Source organism: Sitophilus oryzae, unplaced genomic scaffold (assembly GCF_002938485.1).
Source record: "Sitophilus oryzae breed Bouriz unplaced genomic scaffold, Soryzae_2.0 scaffold_808_pilon_pilon, whole genome shotgun sequence".
Taxonomy (NCBI): Eukaryota; Metazoa; Arthropoda; class Insecta; order Coleoptera; family Curculionidae; genus Sitophilus; species Sitophilus oryzae.
This window is the reverse complement of record NW_022147426.1, coordinates 1,175,627-1,202,307: the sequence shown is the minus strand read 5'-3', so window position 1 is coordinate 1,202,307 and position 26,681 is coordinate 1,175,627. Positions and strand designations below refer to the sequence as shown.

At 33.7% G+C, this 26,681-nt stretch overlaps 2 protein-coding genes across 4 annotated transcripts in view; both read left to right on the top strand.

Annotated features, from left to right (window-relative positions):
• The window catches only part of LOC115888812 (double-strand-break repair protein rad21 homolog), a 33,555-nt gene extending 25,882 nt beyond the window's left edge, over positions 1-7,673 (top strand). For all 3 annotated transcript variants that reach the window (XM_030908659.1, XM_030908658.1, XM_030908656.1), the window contains exon 17: positions 310-7,673. In XM_030908659.1, coding sequence (XP_030764519.1) covers positions 310-435 — 126 coding nt within the window. In that variant the 3' untranslated portion in view covers positions 436-7,673. The remainder of the gene's footprint in view (positions 1-309) is intronic.
• Positions 7,674-18,952: 11,279 nt separating this feature from the next.
• The window catches only part of LOC115888735 (arrestin homolog), a 355,674-nt gene continuing 347,945 nt past the window's right edge, over positions 18,953-26,681 (top strand). Inside the window, exon 1 of the mRNA XM_030908556.1 lies at positions 18,953-19,193. The gene's annotated coding sequence lies outside the window, so the exon portion shown is untranslated. The remainder of the gene's footprint in view (positions 19,194-26,681) is intronic.

The window sequence follows — 26,681 nt, the reverse complement described above, 5'->3', positions numbered from 1 at the left end:
GTAAGTAGAGACCATCCAAAGTAAATACCTAATATAGTTTTGATTTCAGGGCAGTATTTTTAATAATTTTTTAAAAAAATTTTCACAACAAAAAATGTAATAAAATACAGGGTGTTAAATTGAAAAAAATACAACCTCGATATTTTTTATTTATTTGTGCCAGTCTGTACCTTTTGAAAATAATCTCAAATTGCAGCTTTAGTAGTCTGCCGTCACTCACCCAATCTAATTATTTGGCTACAATACTCCGTGCCGAATAGCGCGAACAACCCTGTATAAGAAGAAACCATTGTTTGTTTTTTTTTCTAGGCCGCCCAGAAATTCTACAGCGTGTTGGTGCTGAAGAAGTTCCAAGTGTTGGAGCTGGAGCAGGCGGGGGCGTACGACGAGATTTTCATAGAGAAAGGTCCCAAGTTCGAGAACCCCGTTTTGTAAAAAAGTCACCCGAGATTTGACGGTCGTGCGAGGACTCAACAGAACCTGTGCTAAATTTTCGGAAAAAACAATTTGGCATTTTGGAACCGGAACACCTATTTTCGAAAAATGTTTTATTTATAGTTATAGCCGTTAATTTTAAAAAGTATGCACATTTTTCCGGAATATGTTTTTTTCGAGGTTTTAGAAATTGAACTGCCATAATCTGCATGGCCGTTGTCAGAGCTCCGTTAAACGCGTTAAATCTTTTAGACGTTAGTTCATATGTTCCAGAGAGAGACTACTAGCACACGCCGAAATTACCGGAAAGATTTCCTAAACTTTACAAGAAAAAAACTATTTATATTAAACCCGTTTAAACTGCGAGTCGTTGTTCTGAAAGCCCCGTTTACACGTTATTACTGGAAGTGTTCGAAGAATTTGCTAAACTTTACAGAAATAAAAAAAAACGTTTTCATTAAACCGGTTTTAACCGATTTTGAAAAACAGTATCTCGGGTTGTTGCTTATCTATATTTTCCATTATTTTTGAAACAAATATATAGCGATTAGCTCAAAGTTCTGCGAATTATACGGTTTCTTTTTCTGGTTTGCAAAGTTCTCGTATCGCTTATTATTATCGCTCTTATCTTTTTATAAAGCCGTCTAGGGAAGATTAGCGTTATACCCTTTAAAAGTTGTTCCAGATTAAAGACTAGCACATACTGGAAGTACTCGAAGAATTTCCCAAAACCAAAAAAAAAAGTTTTTATTAAACCGGTTTTAACCTCTTTTCAAAAACAGAATCCGTTAAACCGGTTTTAACCTATTTTCAAAAACGGTTTCTCGGGTTGTTACTTATCTATATTTTGCATTATTTTTGAAACAAATATATAGCGATTGGCTCGAAGTTATGCGGTTCGAACGCTTTTTTTTCTGGTTTGCAAAGTTTTCGTATCTATTACAACTATTGGAAGCTGCATCTATCTTCTTATAAAGCCGTTAAGGGAAGATTAGCGTTATACCCGTTAAAATTATTCCAGATTAAAGACTAGCCCATACTGAAAGTACTCGAAGAATTTCTTAAATTTTAAAAAATACAGTTTTTATTAAACCGGTTTTAACCTAGTTTCAAAGACATTATCCGTTAAACCGGTTTTAACCTATTTTCAAAAACAGTATCTTGGGTTGTTACTTATCTATATATTCCATTAATTGAAAAACAATTATATTTCTGTAATTATTAGCTGCGTGCGTTATGAGCTGGTACCAAAGACGGTTTGTTCGTCGTACTTTGGGAGTTTTATTTAAACTGTCAGGTTTACTATACTTTATATACGTTTATTTAAGAGACTAATACACACTGGAATGACTCGAAGAATTTGGTAAACCTAAAAAAAAGTTTTATTTAAACCGGTTTTAACCTATTTAAAAAGAAGTGTCTTGGATTACTACTTATCTATATTTTTCATTAATTTAAAAACAATTATGTCGTCATTATTGGTTCCAAACATTATGAGCTGGTTTCAAAGCCGCTTTTTTGTACGCTTTTGTCGATTTATCTGTTACACATCAAATATTTTACTCGTGGTAATGTTAGTTCTAAGGGACAGAGCTGATTTGGCTTTGTGGTTTGAATAACCAGGTTTTATTGCAGATTAAAGACTAGTACACACTGGAAGTATTCGAAAAAAATTTGCCAACCTTTAAAAAAAATCAATTTTTATTTTACCGGTTTTAACCTGTTTTGTAAAAAAGTATCTTGTGTTGTTACTTACCTATAGTTTCCATTAATTTTAAAACAATTGTCTTGTCATTATTGGTTCCAAGCATTATGAGCCGGACACGAAAATCCTTTTGGAGACGAAAACGCTTCTATGAACACATTTGTCGAATTATCTGTAACATCGCAAATTTATTACTCTTGATAGTTCTAGCTCAACACGCCTTACCTATTTTGCCTTTGCCGTTTTAATAACGAGGGTCAGGTATATTGCAGATTAAAGAATAGTACACACTGGAAGTACTCGAAAAGAATTTGCTAGACTTTACAGATAAAAAAGTTTTTATTAAACCGGTTTTAACCTACTTTCAAAAACAGTGTTTTTTAAACCGGTTTTAGCCTATTTTCAAAAAGCGTCTTAAATCGGTTTTAACCTATTCAAGAGTCCATTAAACCGGTTTTAACCTATTTTCAAAAACAGTATCCGTTAAACCGGTTTTATTAGTTTCGTGAATAAGTATCTTGTGTTGTTACTTATCTATATTTTCCATTTTTTTTAAACAATTATATTTCTCTTGATTAGCTCCCAAGCATCATGAATTGGAAAGTAAAACGATTTCTTCACCGTGCTCTCGGAATTTTCTTTAGTGTTTTACCTATAGTATTCTTTGTATTCGTGGCTTTTGCGCTACAAATAAAAAAGTTTTTATTAAACCGGTTTTAACCTAGTTTCAAAAACAGTGTCTTAAACCGGTTTTAACCTATTTTCAAAAACAGTATCCGTTAAACCGGTTTTAACCTATTTTCAAAAACAGTATCTGTTAAACCGGTTTTAACCTGTTTCGTGAAAAAGTATCTTGTGTTGTTACTTATCTATATTTTCCATTTTCTTTAAACAATTATATTTCTCTTGATTAGCTCCCAAGCATCATGAATTGGAAAGTAAAACGATTTCTTCACCGTGCTCTCGGAATTTTCTTTACAGTTTTACCTATAGTATTTGTATTCGCAGTAGGAATTTTACAACGAGGGTCAGGTACTGTTAGATGATAGATTAACCTATTTTCAAAAACAGCATCCGTTAAATCGGTTTTAAGCTATTTTCAAAAACAGTATCTGTTAAACCGGTTTTAACTAGTTTCGTGAAAAAGTATCTTGTGTTGTTACTTATCTATATTTTCCATTTTTTTTAAACAATTATATTTCTCTTGATTAACTCCCAAGCATCATGAATTGGAAAGTAAAACGATTTCTTTACCGTGCTCTCGGAATTTTCTTTAGAGTTTCAACTATACTATTCTTTGTATTCGTGGTTTTTGCGAAGTAGGAATTTTACGACGAGGATCAGGTACTGGCAGATTAAAGACTAGTACTCACTGGAAGTACTCGAAAAATTTGTAATCCTAAAAAAACAGTTTTTATTAAACCGGTTTTTATTTATTTTCAAAAAAAGTATCTTGAGCTGTTACTTATCCATATTTTTTATTAAGTTAAAAATAATTATATTTCTGTAATTAATAGCTCCGAGTCCTATGAGTCGGGAACTAAAATCTTTTCGTCGCCATTTTGAAGTTTTATTCAAAATATCGTTTTTAGTATTCTTGATAGTCCTTTTTTATCGACTATAACGATTTTTTCGTCGCCCTTTTGGAGTTTTATTCAGAATATCATTTCATAATCAGAAGTTTAATATTCTTTGTATTCCTTACTTTTTCAGAATAAGAATATCACGACGAGTGTCAGGTATTCAAGATTAAAGACTAGAAATACTAGAAATACTCGAAGAATTTGTTAAAAAAAATATTTTTGTTAAACCGGTTTTAACCTATTTTCAAAAAAAGTGTCTGGAGTTGTTATTTTCCGTTATTTTTAAAACAATTATATTTCTATAATTATTAGCTCCCAAGCATTATGAAGTGGAAAGCACAATGATTTTTTCATCGCGTTTTCGGAGTTTTATTAACATTTTCTGGATTAATATTCCTGTTAGTCAAGGAATTTTACGTGTCAGCTATTGCAAATTGAAGACTAGTACTCACAGGAAGTACTCGAATAATTTGCTAAACTTTACGACAAAAGAACAATTTTTATTAAACCGGTTTTAACCTATTTTCAAAAACAGTGTCTCAAACCGGTTTTAACCTAGTTTCAAAAACAGTGTCTTTTAAACCGGTTTTAACCTATTTTCAAAACCACTATCTTGGGTTGTTATTCCATTAATTTAAAAAAAATTATATTTCTGTAATTAATAGCTCCCAAGCATTATGAATTGGAAAGTAAAACGATTTTTTCGTCGCCCTTTTGGAGTTTTATTCAGAATATCATTTCATAATCAGAAGTTTAATATTCTTTGTATTCCTTTTTCAGAATAAGAATATCACGACGAGTGTCAGGTATTCAAGATTAAAGACTAGAAATACTAGAAATACTCGAAGAATTTGTTAAAAAAATATTTTTGTTAAACCGGTTTTAACCTATTTTCAAAAAAAGTGTCTGGAGTTGTTATTTTCCGTTATTTTTAAAACAATTATATTTCTATAATTATTAGCTCCCAAGCATTATGAAGTGGAAAGCACAATGATTTTTTCATCGCGTTTTCGGAGTTTTATTAACATTTTCTGGATTAATATTCCTGTTAGTCAAGGAATTTTACGTGTCAGCTATTGCAGATTGAAGACTAGTACTCACAGGAAGTACTCGAATAATTTGCTAAACTTTACGAGAAAAGAACAATTTTTATTAAACCGGTTTTAACCTATTTTCAAAAACAGTGTCTTAAACCGGTTTTAACGTAGTTTCAAAAACAGTGTCTTTTAAACCGGTTTTAACCTATTTTCAAAAACAGTATCCTTTAAACCGGTTTTAACCTATTTTCAAAACCACTATCTTGGGTTGTTATTCCATTAATTTAAAAACAATTATATTTCTGTAATTAATAGCTCCCAAGTATTATGAAGTGGAGAGTAAAACGATTTTTTCGTCGCCCTTTTGGAGTTTTATTCAGAATATCATTTCATAATCAGAAGTTTAATATTCTTTGTATTCCTTACTTTTTTAGAATAATATCACGACGAGTGTCAGGTATTCAAGATTAAAGACTAGTATTCACTGAAAATACTCGAAGAATTTGCTAAAAAAAAAAGATTTTTGTTAAACCGGTTTAAACCTATTTTCAAAAAAAATGTCTCGAGTTGTTATTTTCCGTTATTTTTAAAACAATTATATTTCTATAATGATTAGCTCCCAAGCATTATGAAGTGGAAAGCACAATGATTTTTTCTTCGCGTTTTCGGAGTTTTATTAACATTTTCAGGTTTAATATTCCTTTTAGTCAAGGAATTTTACGAGTGTCAGCTATTGCAGATTGAAGACTAGTACTCATAGGAAGTACTCAAATAATTTGCTAAACTTTACGAGAAAAGAACAATTTTTATTAAACCGGTTTTAACCTATTTTCAAAAACAGTATCTTAAACCGGTTTTAACCTATTTTCAAAAACAGTATCCTTTAGACCGGTTTTAACCTATTTTCAAAAACAGTATACTTTAAACCGGTTTTAACCTATTTTCAAAAACAGTATCCTTTAAACCGGTTTTAACCTATTTTCAAAAACAGTGTCTTGGGTTGTTACTTATCTATATTTTTCATTAATTTAAAAACGATTATATTTCTGTACTTAATAGCTGCGAGTATTATGAGTCTGAAACTAAAACGATTTTTTCGTCGCGCCTTTGAAGTTTTATCCAGATTGGCAGGTACAATAATCTCTACAGTTCTTATTATTGTAGAACCACTATCTTTGGTTGGTTTGGTTTGGTATGTTCCAATAGTTATATTTCTGTAATTATTGGTGAGCCGACTCGAAAAAAATTGACACAAAAACGATTTTATTTCGCCTTTGCGGATAACAAGTCAACTTCATTACTCTTTGTAGTCCTAGCTCAAAATGTCATATCTGTTTCGCCTCTTAATTAAAAGAATCAGTTATTAAGCAGATTAAAGACTAGTACACAGTGACTCGAAAAGAATTCGTTTGAATGAACAAGTAAAACGTAACGTGTATACGGGCATTTAGCGTATGTTTATTTTTTTGTGTAAGTTATATTTACGAAAAAAATCTCTTTACGTTTTTTCTCGTTAGAAACACAGAGGGATCAAATTTATCGTGGCACGCCCAAATCATTTAATTAATGTAGTTGATAAAATGTACAGGTTGTTTTGAAAGATTAGAACACATTTTCCCTTATATACGAATTTACCGTGAAGTTAACTTTTTAACAAACTCTGTATATAGGTTAGGTATTAGGTCAGTGAGGTGTTTTTCTTTTTTTGTGAATTATATTTTTGCTTTTTTCTACACCAAAGCCTTATATATTTTTTGATTTTATTTTATATTGTATGTATATTTGTTTGGCGGATTTTTTCCTCTAAGTTGTGTAAGAGTGACAAAAATAATGTTGTTGAGTTTTTAGGCTTGTATTTTGTTTCAAGGCATTGAAGTTTTGATGTTTTTTGAAAAACAGATTCTTTATTGGTTTGTTATTCATTTAATATATTAATTATACAGGGTTGTTCTTGCAACTCGGTCACAAACAATTTGACAGCCACTTCCAATGTCAGAAAGTGGAAAATATTTACTACATTACTACATTCAAATAATTATCTAAATTATATTTTAAAAAACTCTTAACGAGCCAGTTAATTGAAAGACCCTGTATATAAGGATACTTTTAATATTCATGAACTTTAATGCCTTGAACTTAGAAACTGTAAGAATTATTTCATTCATAGTCATTATTATGCAATAAAATTTTGATTTTTCTTTCCATTCTACATATACAGGGTGTCTCAAACAAAAGCTTTTACTATTATCCAATTTTACTAAAACAGCAAATTAAGCTTTATTATATCTATTTTTTTTTGAATTTACAATTTGAAAGGTTAATATAACAGCTTTTTATGCTAAAATGTTCGTTTACATATTTAATCCTACTTTACTATGTCTATTAAAAATATTTACATATTTTTTACTGTGTATGTTTGTATTAATTAATAATTAAATCATTGTTTTATTGCTTTTTTGCATATTGTTAGTTTTTAGAGACTATATTTTGGATTTATTAATTTTATGATAAGAATTGTATAGTACAAAATTGATATAGTCTGTCCAACGAGCCAGGGAAACATTTCGACAGACGACGTCAACCAAAAAATGACAGAAAACTGTCAAAATCATGTACATTCTTGTTGGACGGACTTTATGTGACTTCGACGTCTCTAAAAAATTATTGAACCTTTATGTATATGACTTGTTATTGTCACACGAGTATGGAAAATCCGCAAAATCTAAAAAGAAATATTTTTTATTATTATATAGCACTTGTAAATTTGTCTAAGTGACGCCCGAAGTAGTATATTAGTGTCAGCATTTTTATTATTCTAAGTTTATTTGTCTTTTTTTAAAAAAGTAATATTTAATTATTGTTATTACATTGATAGTGTTTATAGAGCATAATTAATAAAATGATTTACAAGTATGGGGCGGTTTTCTTTTGCTTGTGGGTTGATTGGGGGCATATTTTTCTATTTTTCAGCTAATCTACAGGAAGATCGTTTTCTCAGGAGGTCATTACTTTAAAAAATAAAATCTTAGTATCTGTCTTTTGTATGACTTTTAGGCTGTGTCTGAACTTTGCTTTTCTTCTAAAGTTGTGAATATTTTTTTCTTTGTGCTTGCAAGTGCTGAATAAATACAATTTTTATATCTATACTAATATATAAAATCCTTAAGTGCCTGACTCACTGATTAATTACGATCCTGCTTAAACCACTCAACGTAAGAAGCTCAATTTTGGCATACAGGTTGATTCTATGGTGTAGAGGTTCGATAAGAAGGGATTTTTCGAAACTCGAATTCTAAGGGGGTGAAACTATCCCTCAGATATTAAAATATTTGTTATTTAAAAAACGGTCAAGTTTCCGAAAGAAACGCTTAAACACGTATATTTTATTTTATTTTTTTACATATTTTAAGATTTTTTAAAAATGTATACAGGGCGTTTCGAAAAATCTGGTCATTGATTAATCACGATCCTGCTTAAAGCGCTTGACGTAAAAAGCTGATTTTTCGAAAACAGATTGACTTTAGGGTGTAGAGGTTCGATAAGAAGGGATTTTTCGAAACTCGAATTCTAAGGGGGTGAAACTATCCCTCAAATATTAAAATATTTTTTATTTAAAACCGGTGAGTTTTTTTGGAAAAACTCTTAAACACGTATATTTTATTTTGTTGTTCTACATATTTTAAGATTTTTTAAAAATTTATACAGGGCGTTTCATAAAATATGACCATTGAGTAATCACGATTCTGCTTAAACTGCTTGACGTTTAAAGCTGATTTTTGGCAAACGGATTGACTGTGGGGTGTAGAGGTTCGATAAGGAGGGGTTTCTCGAATCTCAAATTCCATGAGGGTGAAAACGCCCCTCAAATATTACAATATTTGTTATTTAAAAAACGGTTAGTCTTTCGGGAAAACGCTTGGACAAGCATACTTTATTTGATTTTTTTACATATTTTAAATTTTTTAAAAAATCATACAGGGTGTTCCAAAAAGTTGGGTCATTTCTTAACCACGATTCTGCTTAAACTGCTTGACGTAAAAAGCTTATTTTTGGCAAACGGATTTTTCGAAAGTCAAATTCCCACGAGATGAAACTACCCCTCAAATATTACCAAGTTATATAATAATATCGCCATATTGTATTTTCTCATGCTGACATAAATGTGGGAAAATTTTATCCAGTTTGTATGTTAATGGAAATTCTTGCTTTGCTTTATCATCACCATTACAAATGATTAATTCGATGCGAACGAAGTCGCTGGTACACGCTAGTAGTAGTTAATATATGAATGCTTAAATACAAAAAAATAGTCTAGTGTACAAAAAAACCTATCAACTTGTATATATACATGTTTTCACATATTTGGAAGGGCAGTTACTAGCTATTTTCTTTAGGCAGCTATAGCGAGAAGTCAGCAATAGAAGGAAGACAGCGATTCTGATTTTTGCTACAGAAAGAAGATAATTTTTTTCAGGTGTATGTGTTCATTACTTTAAAAACTATTAGATGGGCTACTTTAACACAGTTAAGTTAATGTCTTTTATCTGGTGCCTTAAAATTAGTATTCTATTATAAAAAATATATTATCTCTTTTCAGGTTGGTAATGTTAAAATCTACCCTCTCTATCACTTTTAGACTGTGTCTGATAGAATTCTTTTCTTCCAAAGTTGTGTCTTCTGTACATTTCTTTCTTTGAACTTGCGAGTACTGAATAAATACTTTTTTTTATAGTTAAACCAAACGTAACTTTGTTCTGATATCATTGGAGCTTGGGCTTGTCAAACATTTTTTAAACTAGTAAAACAGCACTGCTAGGTTCCGAACCGCTGTCATTGGCCTCTCCCGACGTCATGAGTGTCCAAATTTGCTCGTGCGAGATGCTGAGTCTTTATTTGGAGTCTTATCTTGTGAAGTAGGTTTTGTGGGTATTATTTTTATTGTGTTGTACTGATGTTTATATGGGCATAATATATTTTACTAAATTCAGAGTACCTATACAGGGTTGTTCACCACATACGACACGGAGTATTGTAACTGAACGATTAGATTTTTACTAATTGTAGGTTTTGGGTTTGTTGAAAGATTATTAGACCTACAATTTAAAAATATTTTTACAAGATACAGAGTGCCCCAAATAAAAAATATCAAAGTTGTATTTTTTTAAATGGAACACCCTGTATATTATTACATTTTTAGTTTCTATGATTAAAATAAAGGTAAATTTGATTAAGGTTTATCACCCTTAAACCGGACCGTTTTTGAAATATTTTCAGTTTTGTGAAATTGTAGTAAAAATTTTAAGGCTTTATTTCTCCAAGGGTATCAAAGTTTTTAATACTAAATATTTACTGAAGTTTAATTATTGATCAGTTATTGTGTTGCAATAATAAAAATAATACTACCTCATACAGAGTGTCTAAAAATTTATTTTAAATAATTTCTAGCTTTCAACGGCAATAACTTGTTTAATTTAAATGGAACACCCTGTATATTTGAGGAGAATCAGACGCACAATTTAATTGTCCATCAAATTGTATTATACCATTTTTACCTATCTCTATGCTTTTTCTTATAATTTAGACCTTATTTATCAATATACCCATGGAATATTGACATTCTAGATTGTTTTTAAAGCAACAAATGTACAGGTGCTAAAAACGATAATATTACCAGCCTATTTGTATACAAAAATAAAACTATTTAAATATTTATAAAAGAGTGTACCATAATTAAATATACCACCATTATTTCCGCCCAAATACTAATTAACTACATATTTAACTGTGTTAGTTAATAAATTATTCTAAATAAATGTGGATTTGGAATCAGAAATCAATATAATAATAAGTTATGAAAATGAACGTCTCTGTTGTTAAATAAGCATCCTTCAAAAAATGAAATAAAATTAAGGTGTTATTTTTTACCACGCTGTCTAATACACATACAACAAATAGACAAACAGTCAATTAATGTAGTTTGAATACTGGAATCATATTAATTGGTCCTCTTTTACAAATATTTAGACAATTTTTTTATTTTTTAATGACATAAACGAACTATATCGACAATATTAATATCTGTAACCTTTAAAAATTTGTTAGATCTTTAAAAATAATCAAAAATGTCAATATTCCATGGATATATTGATAATTGTGGTCTAAATTATAAGAAAATGCATTTTCTACGAAAACCTGAAGACATAGGTAAAAAATGATATAATGCAATTTGATAGACAATTAAATTGTGCATCTGATTCCCATAAAATATACAGGGTGTTCTATTTAAATTATAGAAGTAATTGCCGTTTATTGCTAGTTATTATTTAAAATAAATTTTTAGACACTCTGTATAAGTTAGTAAAATTTTTATTATTGCAACACAACATTTAGCAAATAGAAATACTTCAGTACAATATTTGGTTTTAAAAACTTAAATACGCCTGGAGAAATAAAGCCTTAAAATTATTACTGTATTTTGACAAAAACCTAAATATTTCAAAAAGGGTAAGATTAAAATGCGGTAAACCTTAATCAAATTTATCTTTATTTTAATCGTAGAAACTAGAAATGTAATAATATACAGGGTGTTCCATTTAAAAAATACAACTTTGGTATTTTTTATTTATTTGGGCCACTTTGTATCTGTAAAAATATTTTTAAATTGTAGCTCTAATTCTTCAACCAACCCGAAACTTACAATTTGCAAAAATCTAAGAGTTTAGCTACAATACTCCGCGTCGTATGTGGTGAACAACCCTGTATATTGTTTAAATGCCACAAAATAGTCTGGTCTACAAAGAAAAAAAAACTATCAACTTGTATATTATACATGTTGTCACATATTTGGTATGGCAGTTATTAGTTTGTTTTCTTTAGGCAGCTACAGCGAGAAGTCAGCAATTATTTCGAGTAAAGCCATGCAAGTCTAAGCTAGACACCATAGTTATCCTCGACGAATCAATGTCACAAAAAGCACGACATACCAAGTCTTTGTAGTTCTACACAGAATACTCTCTTACCGTTATTGAAGTGAGAAAATCTACCATATCAGTCAAAAAAGCTTTACTAAAATAAATTTTAGTAAAGTTTTAGAAAATGAAATAATGTATACGACTTTGGTCTATGATGAGAAGGAACATTCTGTTTAGGCATACAGTGAAACATTTAAGCTATCTATGCCATGCAAAAACAATAAGGGATAGTTGATGAATTGAATGAAACAAATCGAAAAACTATATTTTAGTTATTTTTTATACAAGACGATAAAATGGTATTTTATCGTCTTGAATTAATTTCGGGAGACGATAATGCAATTTTATCGTCGTGTATAAAACAATATCTTTTTCCATAGCGAGTTCCGTTTCAAAAAATATTCAGAAATTATTGTTTCAAGGAATTCATTAAGACTAGAAAAAATATTGTGCTGGGTTGGCGTTGGTTTCTATGTAATTTGATAAGTAAATAAAGCTGTCTCTTTAGTTGTGGGTTTTGAGTCAATATTATTGCTGATTGAATTGGAGCCAAATGGCTCAAAACGAAGTAAATAAATTACCGACAGATATTCAGGCTGAGGCGATAAACGCCATATCCAAACTACTTCCATTTAAATCCCGAATAACTTATGAAAAGGAATACAAACATTTTCAAAAATGGAAGCAATTAAAAAACGTGCGAGAAGAAATAAGGTTTTTAACCTATCCTCGCTGTTAAGTATCATTTAATATACCCTTAGATTAAGAATAAAAATATACCCTTGTCCAGGGACGGGAAACTGAAATAGCAAAAGCGGTTCCACCGTTTCCACGGGAATCTCAAATAAAATAGTTCAAGCCCTAGCCACTAGGTGGTAGTGCAATTAATTTTTAGGTTAAGAAGTTGCTACTAGTTATTGCCAGATGGCGTTAAATCAGAATTTTTTTTGTAGTTTCCATAGTTTCCAACGGCCATTGTCATTATTGTCAAATTCTCAAAAAATATTGTCGTTGTTATAGCGCCAATCATAATATTATCAAATAGATGATTATCAAAACGTTTTTCAAACTATAATTTGTTATATGTGTTTTAATTAGACAATTCCTTTTGTTTGTGGCCCTAAAAATATAATGTAAGTCTTTTATATTTGCCATCATTTAAGTACCTATTTATATTTACTCCATTTACAAAACTTTGGGCGTATTACGTTGGTCTTGTTTTATTATAATAAACCATGCTTAAATATTTGACTTATAAATAAGAACTTTAAATAATAAATAATATTTCACATGTTTGGCTTTAATTTTATTTAATAATTGTATAAATTATACTGTTAAATCTTATTTTTTACACATCACAACAATACTTGTTATTAGTATTGTTGAATTTGTCTAAAAAATAAGATTTAATAATCAAATTTAATTATTTTAGAGTAAAATTCAACAAAAACGCTCATTTAAAAAGCCCGCGCTTCGATCCATTTAAGACAAGCCCTACTCAATAGATGGCGCCACTTCTGTAGGACCATTTTTCAGTATGGCAGAGTCCATTCTTTTTCTAGCTAGGTATATTCTTTGCCCTTGTCGTTAAAGTACTATTTTATCTACTATTTTTGATATATATATAAGGCAATTTTAACAGCAATTTTTGGTTTTGAAAAAAAAATGTTATTCATATATCAAAATTTTGTATTTGCTCATGTGTTAATATAGGTATGTGGTATGTGTATAACTTTATTTATACACATACCGGATCCGCGGACTTGGCCTTTCACATAAAATTCTCTTAATTCTAATTTCTCTCGTATTTTGGGCGAAAGGCCGGGGCCGGGTCGCAAGAGGCCTTTTCGTGTATAGGCAGCTATTGAGTTGTTCCACTTCTCTACAATTTCACGTCCTTATATTACTATGGTGTGCGATGTGCAGCGACCTCCTCGTGGTGCACACCGGAAACGCTCAGACGGCTAACAGCTTGCTCAAGATCATACCGTAACTCCCTCCCATTTCCCACCTCCCCTAATCTAGATCATGGGAGGCTCCAGGAGGGAAACGGGGGCTTTGGCTTCATCGCCTGAGCTGCGTGGATGAGGCACCACTATAAAAACCTCCCCAATCTCACGGTATTGCGCGCGCCAAGGGGACGAATGGCCGGGGGGAATCCCGGCCGCTAGCGGCTAACCTGGGACACCGGGCGACCTCCCAGCGTACCAACGCCTAGTCACGGTACCGCGGGGCTCTGCCGTGACGGTCTTTTTGTACCCTTGCTACTCGTGGGATCACTATGAACGAACAAGAAATAAGAAATTTTAACGACGACGGATCAATCCGCCTTGATCATTCTCTTAGTGAGGAGGAGGAAACAGAGATTGGGAATAACCCCACTCCAGGAGAGATGGAGAAAAGGAACAATTTTTCAGGCGCCACTAGGAGGTTTCTTTCAAAACTCCTCAAGAGTGGAATGCCTTATGAGGTAGCTTTAGAAACAGTCATCAAAGAGAAAGCTGAACGACGGCAGAGAGGAGAAGCCTTTGGAGGGAGGAAAATCAATCAGGAAGAGAGAAAAACTCCCAGGGAACCAGGCTGCATCGAGCGATTCCTTTCTGATGCAAGCACAGCACAACACAGTGCTATGAAGTCTCGTTTGGAAAGTTGTACTGGAGGAATCAGAGAAGGAACACTTCGACCAGACTACCCAGTTGACAGTCTTAGTATATCTAGTGAGGAGGAAGAACTGGAGATTGGGAATAACCCCACTCCAGAAGAGATGGAGAAAAGGAAAAAATTTCCAGGCGCGACTAGGAAGCGTCTTTCTAAACTCCTCAAGAGTGGAATGCCTTATGAGGTAGCTTTAGAAACAGTCATCAAAGAGAAAGCTGAACGACAGCAGAGAGGAGAAGCCTTTGGAGGGAGGAAAATCAATCAGGAAGAGAGAAAAACTCCCAGGGAAGCAGGCTGCAGCGAGCGATTCCTTTCTGATGCAAGCACAGCACAACACAGTGCTATGAAGTCTCGTTTGGAAAGTTGTACTGGAGGAATCAGAGAAGGAACACTTCGACCAGACTACCCAGTTGACAGTCTTAGTATATCTAGTGAGGAGGAAGAACTGGAGATTGGGAATAACCCCACTCCAGAAGAGATGGAGAAAAGGAAAAAATTTCCAGGCGCGACTAGGAAGCGTCTTTCTAATCTCCTCAAGAGTGGAATTCCCTATGAGATAGCTTTAGAAACAGTCATCAAAGAGAAAGCTGAACGACAGCAGAGAGGAGAAGCCTTTGGAGGGAGGAAAATCAATCAGGAAGAGAGAAAAACTCCCAGGGAACCAGGCTGCAGCGAGCGATTCCTTTCTGATGCAAGCACAGCACAACACAGTGCTATGAAGTCTCGTTTGGAAAGTTGTACTGGAAGAATCAGTGAAGGAACACTTCGACCAGACTATCCAGTTAGCAGTCTTAGTATATCTAGTGAGGAGGAAGAAATGGAGATTGGGAATAACCCCACTCCAGAAGAGAGAGAGAAAAGGGTAAAATTTCCAGGCGCTACCAGGAAGCGTCTTTCTAAACTCCTCAAGAGTGGAATTCCCTATGAGATAGCTTTAGAAACAGTCATCAAAGAGAAAGCCGAACGACAGCAGAGAGCAGAAGCCTTTGGAGGGAGGAAAATCAGTCTGGAAGAGAGAAAAACTGCCAGTGAAGCAGGCTGCAGTGAGCGATACCGTTCTGATGCAAGCACAGCAGAACACAGTGCTATGAAGTCTCGTTTGGAAAGTTGTACTGGAAGAATCAGTGAAGGAACACTTCGACCAGACTACCCAGTTGACAGTCTTAGTATATCTAGTGAGGAGGAAGAACTGGAGATTGGGAATAACCCCACTCCAGAAGAGATGGAGAAAAGGAAAAAATTTCCAGGCGCGACTAGGAAGCGTCTTTCTAAACTCCTCAAGAGTGGAATTCCCTATGAGATAGCTTTAGAAACAGTCATCAAAGAGAAAGCTGAACGACAACAGAGAGGAGAAGCCTTTGGAGGGAGGAAAATCAATCAGGAAGAGAGAAAAACTCCCAGGGAACCAGGCTGCAGCGAGCGATTCCTTTCTGATGCAAGCACAGCACAACACAGTGCTATGAAGTCTCGTTTGGAAAGTTGTACTGGAAGAATCAGTGAAGGAACACTTCGACCAGACTATCCAGTTAGCAGTCTTAGTATATCTAGTGAGGAGGAAGAAATGGAGATTGGGAATAACCCCACTCCAGAAGAGAGAGAGAAAAGGGTAAAATTTCCAGGCGCTACCAGGAAGCGTCTTTCTAAACTCCTCAAGAGTGGAATTCCCTATGAGACAGCTTTAGAAACAGTCATCAAAGAGAAAGCTGAACTACAACAGAGAGGAGAAGCCTTTGGAGGGAGGAAAATCAATCTGGAAGAGAGAAAAGCTCCCAGTGAACAAGGCTGCAGCAAGCGATACCTTTCTGATGCAAGCACAGCAGAACACAGAGCTAAGAAGTCTTGTTTGGAAAGTTGTACTGGGGAAATCAAAGAAGGAACACTTCGACTAGACTACCCAGTTAGCAGTCTTAGTATATCTAGTGAGGAGGAAGTAATGGAGGTTGGGAATAACCCCACTCCAGAAGACATGAAGAAGAGGAAAAAAATTGGAGATGCCACTAAGAAGCTTATTTCTAAACTCATCAAAAGCGGAATGCCTTATGAGGAAGCTTTAGAAAATGCGTTGCTGGGAGATGCAACGTCTTCCGGAGGAATACTTTTACCTGACTACCCAGACAGCAGTCTTAATATATACAGTGAGGAGGAAGAAATGGAGATTGGGAATAACCCCACTCCAGAAGAAATTGTGAAGAGGAAAAGATTCGGAGGTGCAACCAGGAAGCGTCTTTCTAGACTGCTCAAGAGTGGAATACCCTATGATGAAGCTTTAGAAACAATCATCAAAGGAAAAGCTGAACGACAACAGGGAGGAGAAGTCCCATTAGGTGGAAAAGGTAGCAGCAAGCGAAATCTTTCTAATGCAAGCACAGCAGAACACAGTGCTAAGAAGTCTCGAAGAGACGAAATGATCAAAGTGGGAATACTTCGTCCTGACTATCCTCAAACCTGTCTAACTTCTGAACAATTTGCATTACTGAAACGTTCTATCTTAGTAGCGCTTGATGCCGTAATTCAAGACAGTCCACAATTACGTTTCCATGGCTGTTTTAATCGAAATGGATGGGTACTTTTTAACTGTGCTGATGAAATATGCGCTGAATGGCTGGAAGGAACGATTAAAAACCTCTCGCCATGGCAGGGAGCTGAGCTCAAGACGGTAAAAGGAAATGATATCCCTGAATCTCAAGTCTGCGAGGTTTTTATCCCTGATGATGTACCAGGGAAAAAGCCTAGCAGTACTGTTGTGCTCAACAGATTGAGGTATATGAACCGGGGTTTGTTAACGGACAAGTGGAGAATACTGTGGCAACGCGACATAGGATTCGGACGAATCCTAATTTTTGACATCGATGAGAAGTCGATGTTTGTGCTCCGGAGAAACGAGTACGTGGCTTTCTTTGGGTATGGACGGGTTACCTTCCAACCGAAGGAAGGTGGTGTACGTTCAGGTGGAGTGAAATCGCCAAACTCCTGAGAAGACTGCTTAAACTCACGATAATACAGGCTAAGAAATTATTTCGAATTTTCAATTTTTTGTACCACAATTTTCCAGTTTTAGTTAAATAGGTTTTTAAGTAAAAATGTTCGTTTAAAAAATGAATTATTTTGAAGATGCATTATTAAGATACCTATTTCTTTTACTGAAACCAGTGGGCTTTTCCACAAATTTGCCTAACCAGCTAAGAATATTCAAAGTTTCATGGGATATGATTACATAATTATTTTAAAAGTATCTAAAGTATGTTAATAAATGTATTGAAAAATATGTACTTGAATAATTTTTATTTTTCATAACCAACTCCCCTTCCTGAATGTATATTATCTATATATCTATACTAATATATAAAATCTTTAAGTGATTGACATACTGATTAATCCCGATCCTGCTCAAACCCCTCAACGCAAGAATCTCAATTTTGGCATACAGGTTGATTCTAGGGTGTAGAGGTTCGATAAGAAGGGATTTTTCGAAATTCCAGTTCCAAGAGGGTGAAACCACCCCTCAAATATTACTTTATTTTTTATTCAAAAAACCGTCAAGTTTCCGAAAAAACGCCTAAACACGTATATTTTATTTTGTTGTTTTACATATTTTAAGATTTTTTAAAAATGTATACAGGGTGTTTCGAAAAATCTGGTCATTGATTAATCACGATCCTGCTTAAAACGCTTGACGTAAAAAGCCGATTTTTGGAAAACGGATTGACTTTAGGGTGTTAAGGTTCGATAAGAAGGGATTTTTCGAAAAAATAAAAAATAAAAATTTATACAGGATGTTTCATAAAATATGACCATTGAGTAATCACGATTCGGCTTAAACTGCTTGACGTTTAAAGTTGATTTTTGACAAACGGATTGACTGTGGGGTGTAGAGGTTCGATAAGGGGGGGTTTCAGGAATCTCAAATTCCAAGAGGGTGAAAATGCCCCTCAAATATTACAATATTTGTTATTTTAAAAACGATTAGTCTTTCGGGAAAACGCTTGGACACATATTTACATATTTTGAATTTTTTTAAAAAATCATACAGGGTGTTTCAAAAAGTTAGGTAATTGATTAACGACGATTCTGCTTAAACTGCTTGACGTAAAAAAGGCAAAAGGATTTTTTGAAAGTCAAATTCCAACGAGATGAAACTACCCCTCAAATATTACCAAGTTATATAATAATATCGTCATATTGTTTTTTTCTCATGCTGACATAAATGTGAGAAAATTTTATCCAGTTTGTATGATAATGGAAATTCTTGCTTTGCTTTATCATCACCATTATAAATGATTAATTCGACGCGAACGAAGTCGCGGGTACACGCTAGTAATATATAATATAGTAATACAACTAATACTAATTTGAGCAAACTAATAGAAAACCGTTTTATTCTAAAATAGAGATACCTAGAGACAAAGTTCCATCAGGATCAACCTTTAACCCACCATTAGGCGAATTTTTGCGAGCGCCCTCAGAGCGTAAGGCCGTCGTTTTTCGGCAATTTGTCTGGCAGAGGCGTCGCGACGCGAGCCCGCCGACGCTTACAGGTTGCATCGGGCCGCATTTTCCACGCTCAGTCTCAATCGTGGCGCTCCCTCGCACGGACTAGCGGGAAATTCGCCGGGAAATTTCCACGAGACGCGGACGCGAACTAAAGTTTTCTTCTGGCCAGAGAAGGAAATTTTGTGTTTTTTCGTTATCGATCGACTGTAAACAATTAAAGTGACTGACTAGATTGTTATTGAGTGAGATTTTGACGTTGAAATTGAAGATTTTCATTGAAAAAATCGGATGATTTGGTTTCTGCATTGAGCAGGTTTGTAACGTCAAGATTTACAAGTCACAATAATGTCACTTGCTTTAAGTATATTACTGCGGCATTTTTTTTAAATAGTAAGAAAAAAATATATTAAAAGATTTTTTGTATTTTGTTGGGCACCCACTTGAAGCCAAGTTAATGTGATATTTAAAAAATTAAGAAAATTTATATAGGCTCGAGATGTTCTGTAATGATATATCTCATATTAAAACAACAAAATTTAAGGAAAAACTAGGTACATTTATTAATAACTAAATTTGTGCAGGTTGAAAATGAATATTAGTAAAACAAAAGTTTTTATTAGGAAAATTACAAATTTTAAATTATTTTTTTCTTACTATTTTAACTTAAATTATACCGGGTGCGTCTCAAAAGTGGCTCACCCCTATAACTTTTAATTTTTTTCAGATAAAACAACGAGATTTGGTATATTAGTATATGACATAAATTGGGATTGATTGAGGTATTCAATTGTTTTCGGTCACTTCCGGTTTCACCGGAAATGACTACAACTTTTGATTTTTAAATGGCACCATTCGTATTTTGTTTTTACTTTATTCGATAGAAAATGAGACTCTGAATCAAATGACATATCATATGTCAATTTTTGACATAGTCTCTCAAAAACAAATTGTATTTTAAATTTCAATCTAGAATCCCATGGCTGTGTTAAAAACACTAGTTTTTAATCAAGGAGCTTGGAAAAATAGATTTGATCGTCTAATGTTTTTAGTGTCTTGTCCTGGCCCACAGTGGGGTATTTGACACCGATAGTTGATCGAATTTTTTTTATGTAGACCTTATATAAATTATTGCTATTTTCAATTAAAGAGGAAATAATATGAACAAAATAAAGGATAATTCGTCGATTCTAAAAAAAAGAAAGAAAAATCACTGTTCCAGTGTTTCCACGGTCAATGCCACTAATGCCAGTAGTAATATCGCAACTAATACTACTAATGCTACGACTGATCCGCGAGCAATGCCCATACCACTAAAGTCGCTACTAATGTCAAATTGTGCTATACTGCTAATGGCTCTAATGCGATCGCTTTATACACAACAATGCCATCGCAGTTTACACCTCGCATTAGTATATCACTGATTGGCAAATTAGAGGAAACCAAGAATGTTTTTCTCATTTTATCAGCAAAGTCGCAAAAAGTCGCGGTATTTTATTTTACTGTATGAAAGCCCAATGTTTACTAAGTAAAACGTATACACTGCCGGCAAAGGAATATTAGCAATAGGAGGTTTTCAATGCGATAAAAAAAGATGGTAAGGCTGCAAAATACACTGCAGTGCAACAGAGACGGATAAAGTGTCTTTTCCCTACCATTGTATAGGGGAAGTGATCATAGAAGTGATACGACGATAGAGCCCCTGCGAGGAGGGGCGCCGGGCGGGTCTTAAGACGCTTGTGTGGGGGCTACCGCCTACTAATAGAACAGAATCGAAAAAATAGAAACAGGACGGACAGTGTTGCCATTCAATTAAATCGAAATTATGTTGGCTTGTCAAAATCCTAAATCTTCTAATCCCTTATCTTGCCTGCTTAATGAAATATTGAATAAAGTACGAAACAATTTTAAGAATGTTTTCTCTAGGCACATAACTTCTTTCTAAAACGAAAAGTAACATGTAAAACTTTGAAATCATTTCTAAAATAGCAAGTGCAATTCTATGAAATGGCAATACCGTACGATCTTCCTAGCAGTCGCCCCGACACCGTCGGTCGGCGGCGGTGACAAAGGAATTAGGCCAAAAAACTTTATAAGAAGTAGCCGAACAGGGTTGCCGGGTTTGTTAGATTATAATTCCATACGAGAACAAAATTAGCATTCCTATGTGTCATAATAATAGATCACTCAAATAAAATACAAATATAATAAATATAACAAGAATTAGAAATAGCTAGATATATTATTTGATATTAAAAAAAAATATTGAATTAAATAATATATTAATATATTAATAAAAACATATAAAACTATAAGTAGGGATAGCAGTCACAAATTAGTGTAGCAGTCACTTTTTACCTTTGTACAAATTTTGACCAGTGTGATATCTAAAATTAATTTCATTTCAATGGGAAAGCTGTAGCAACTCTCAGCTCTTTTTTCATATTAATATATTTTTTTGACAGGAAAATCACTAAAATATTTGTCCGAATTTAGGTTGTTTCTTAACTTAAATTTTGTTTTTTGTTTACATTTTTTGGGGAAAATATGGGTTCAACTTTAGTAGATGAATGAAATAAAATCTTTTCAAAAGATATCAACTTCTTCGGGCATGTCGCCAATACCGCGCCTAATAAGGAGTAATAAGGAGTAATAAGGATTTTTAGGAATATCTCTGTAACTCTGCAACTAGACAGAACGATGACCTGTATGTGTGTTATTACTAAATAAAATTTAATGAAACAATAATAAAGTCAAATTATACAGATTCCAACACGGCAGTCGCTTAATTTTTAGTCAAATAAGTCAGCTTTTTATAAGTGCTTCTATTGTAAAAACTAAAGACGCAGTTGAATATATCGTTAGATTTTTCTTTAAATCGGTAGATCGGTAGCTTACAGACGAAACCGGTAGACCTGGCAACTCTGTGATGAACTGACGGGAGTCAGAATAGCGAGGTGCGGAGGCGCGGGAAGGGAAATAAAATAATGGCGATAAATAAAGGGCAGGGAGATGGGCATCATGAGTGGATGGGAGGTGGCGGAATTTCCAAAATTTGTTATCTTATTGGAGTTTGTCTAAGTAGACAGTCGTAGTGGAAGTGGAAACGGAGAAGTTGTTGTCCATCTCTGTTTAAGCATAGACTTTTTATAGGCGTTTCATTCCAATGCATGTAATTCCTATGCCTAGAGATCCATTGCCGGGCCTGTATAGACAACATGCTGAATTCTTCGAAACGCGCAACTAAATCTCTAAGTATAATAAAAATGTCACAAATTTAATGAAATTTTCTGAACGCCTAACTTTTAGTTGCAAAAAAATCGTTAGTATAGAGAATATCAAAATAAATAATATGTTTTTGTAGAATACATACCTGCAGCTTGCTGAGCCATTTTCAATCAAAACAATAATATAAACGTAAAAGGAGCACAAGAACAACAATAATTTATAATTTTAAACATAAAAAAGTTATAGGGGTGGGCCACTTTTGAGACGCACCCGTTATATTATTAACTAAATTACCAACCGTAATCTTTGTATTTGAGTTTCATTAAAAAAGTCTCAGTAAAAAGGCAAAACAGAACAAAGAGCAAAAAAGATTCAAAAACAAGATACAACTGAGTACTTATCTTTTGCTTTGAAGGTGTTGTCAATTAGGTCACTAGAACTTGATATCTCCAAACCATCAGAAAAGTTTCAAAAATTCGTACCACCATCCAACAGGGAAGCTTCACAGAAACATTAAAAAACTGTTTCAAAACTGCTCTACTTCTTGTACTTCTCAAATACTCCTCCGAAAAACTTCTGCCAAAATTTTCTATCAAAAACTTCTTCTCCCAAAATATGGGTGTTAAAATACTGCTGCTATTCCCAAGCCAGTTCTAAATGCTACGTATAATGAATCATATGAAATATCCCCGTAACATCTAAGCCTACCGAGCCTCCACGACTTCATGCGAAGGCAACCGGAGATTTCGCCTAAGCCCCGCCTTAATATGATACAACTCCGACTTACGTCGCGTCGCTACCGCACGATGAGTTAGACAGAGACAGAAGACTGCCGTACGTCGTGCATCGACTCTGATAGTAGGCGATGTAGAAATCGCCGAACAAAGGCATTCCAACGGTCAAAATTCAAAATTATTTTGTTTTCTCGCAGCGGCAGCGGCACAGTCAGCGTACGCCAGCGGTAGTGAATATGTTAATATTATACAAGACCACAAATATTAAAATAATATTGATTATTCAAACACACTTCCGTGTATTAACAGTATTTTTATGTACTTGCAACATTAATAGTAAATAATGTAAAAAGTTAAACTTCAAAATTAACAATTACTACCAGATAACAATTACTGAATAAGGTAAAACCAAAAAGCCCCAAACTTTCTGTATGATTATTTTTAATTTTTACGTACGCTATGTTTATTTATGTTATGTTCTTTAAAATCAAAGAAGCGATTGCCATACATTTAATAATAATATACATACATTTGCTTGGGCTAAATTAAAATGAGGTCAATACCAAACTATTATACTAAAATGCTACATATTCATCGAAGATAGTGACTTTGATATCGTTTATATATTCAATCAAAAACAAAGTAGCTCATAAATCAAAAGACAGACAGGCGAATTTCAGAATCGATTACTGCTGGTTTACATAACAAAGAGAACTTAAAAGCCGAAAACACGAAACTCTTTGTCCACAAAAGGAGGCACTTACTTGTTTTTTATTTAAGAACCAGAAATTGGCTGGCATCTTTTTTCTCAAAACGTCTAGGAGAGTGTGGGTTGTATCGAAATAAATATGTCTTGCCAAGAGACATCTCTTAAAAGAGGTGCGGAGTGAGATAAAGAACTGGGGAGGATAAAATATTTATAGACACACTACCCTCTGCGTAGAAATATAAAATTTATGTGGTACATTTCGAATTTCGTATAGGAAAATTGAATTTAAGGTTGTAATAGAATTTGAAACACATTTTGTGATTATATTTGGTTTGAGTTAGTCACCGCGACCTTATAGATCTATTGTGTTCCCCTATCTTGAGTTATAGCTCATCATACAGTCTCAGGGCTTTGACAAAAGCCAGTATTTGAGACTGGTTTACAGTAAAACTATGCTGACATGTAAAAAAATCAGCTGAAATGTTATATCTGAATCATCTATACTAATATATAAAATCCTTAAGTGACTGACATACTGATTAATCACGATCCTGCTCAAACCACCTAACGTAAGAAGCTCAATTTTGGCACACATGTTGATTCTGGGGTGTAGAGGTTCGATAAGAAGGGATTTTTCGAAGTTCCAGTTCCAAGGGGGTGAAACCACCCCTCCAATATTTTTTATTTAAAAAAAGGTCAAGTTTTCGAAAAACCGCTTAAACACGTATATTTTATTTTGTTTTTTACATATTTTAAGGTTTTTTAAAAATATATATAGGGTGTTTCGAAAAATCTGGTCATTGATTAATCACGATCCTGCTTAAAGCGCTTGGCGTAAAAACTGATTTTTTGAAAACGGATTCATTTTAGGGTGTAGAGGTTCGATAAGAAGGGATTTTTCGAAACTCGAATTCTAAGGGGGTGAAACAAGGGTGAAACCACCCATCAAATATTAGAATATTTTTTATTTAAAAACCGGTGAGTTTTTCGAAAAAAACACTTAAACACATACCTATATTTTATTTTATTGTATTATATATTTTAAGATTTTTTAAAAATTTATACAGGGTGTTTCATAAAATATGACCATTAAGTAATCACGATTCTGCTTAAACTGCTTGACGTTTAAAGCTGATTTTTGGCAAACGGATTGACTGTGGGGTGTAGAGGTTCAACAAGGAGGGGTTTCTCGAATCTCAAATTACAAAAGGGTGAAAACGCCCCACAAATATTACAATATTTGTTATTTAAAAAACGGTTAGGCTTACGGGAAAACGCTTGGACACGCATAATTAATTTTATTTTTTACATATTTTGAATTTTTTTAGAAAATCATACAGGGTGTTCCAAAAAGTTGGGTAATTGATTAACCACGATTCCGCTTAAACTGCTTGACGTAAAAAGCTTATTTTTGGCAAACGGATTTTTCGAAAGTCAAATTCCAACGAGATGAAACTACCCCTCAATATATAATAATATGAAATGAACGAAATTCACCAGCCCCTGGGCAGCCCACCTGATGAAGGGTAGGCCCAGAAACCGGTTGTGGGAGTGGAGCTTGGTTCCCCCCTTTACGACAAGCAAAACAATTTCCTTTTTACTTTTTATTATTTTTTTTCTCTACTTTCAATTTTTCGAAATTAGAAAAAATACACAGCTAAAGGCAAGAAAATATTATTTATTAATATACACTAAAGCTGTAAGAATTTCGTTCATTTCATATATATTTGAGCGGGCCGAAAAACGCTCTTTACCATCTTTTGACGGGAGATGCACTAATATCTCACCGACACTTTACGACATCGTCTGTTGATATAGAAGAAGTTTTGCTTGCCGTATCGGTGAGAACCAGCCCCTGGGCAGCCCACCTGATGAAGGGTAGGCCCAGAAACCGGTAGTGGGAGTGGAGCTTGGTTCCCCCCTTTACAACAAGCAAAACAATTTTCTTTTTACTTTTTATTATTTTTTTTCTCTACTTTCGATTTTTCGAAATTAGAAAAAATACACAGCTAAAGGCAAGAAAATATTATTTATTATATAATAATATCGCCATATTGTTTTTTCTCATGCTGACATAAATGTGAGAAAATTTTATCCAGTTTGTATGTTAATGGAAATTCTTGCTTTGCTTTATCATCACCATCACAAATGATTAATTCGACGCGAACGAAGTCGCGGGTACACGTTAGTTCACTTATACAACAAAAGAATTTCACTATTCTTTTTAGTATATCTATCAACAAGATGAAAACTAAGATATACGAGCAAGCGTATAATTTCGAAACATAAACGTAGGTGTATCTATGTCTATCTGACCTACATAAGTTTGAGAATTTATGTGTGCGTTGCATATTAGATCCGTTAATTGGGAAACAAGATTAACAAGCTGATTCCGCATAGATCGCTGCGTATCAGCCAAATACTGCACATTAATTTATCTGATACACGAGTTATTCAAATTTATGTCAGCAATTATTTGCTTCATTTAATCAGGTAGAAGTAGCCTGCTATTAATCATAGTTTCAAATACAGGGTGACTAAGGTAAAATGTAAAAATACAAATCTCGCAACACACTACAAAATCCGATCTACACACACCGGAAAAATCTAGGGATATCCTTTTATTAAAGTTAAAAATAAATGTTTTGAATAAACAACCACATATTTGTAGGCCGATTCTTTCTACTTCGCTTGAAACGAAGTAGTCACACTAGTTATTTCTAAATTTGGGATATTTGCAGAAGTGTTTGTGCATTTTTTGTCAAATGTATAAAAAGCACCTAGCATCAATTGTTCGATTTTAACCTGTTCTGGCTATGTTTTTATGATAACTGGCCAGAATTCATTCAAATAACTCTGTTTAGTATTAAACAGAGTTATGGAGCGTAGACATCTTAACAGAGACGAAATGCTAAGGGCCATGGGTATGCTCGAAGCTGGAATGCGCCAAATCGACGTAGCTACAGCATTAAATACAACGCAAAGTGTAATATCGCGATTAATATTAAGTGTAACGCTACCGTGAAAGTGGTGATGTTGCTGAAAGGCACACAGGGCGACATCGCATTACAACCCCTCAGCAAGATCATTTTTTACAATTAAATGCTCGACGCCGACCGACTCTTACAGCACC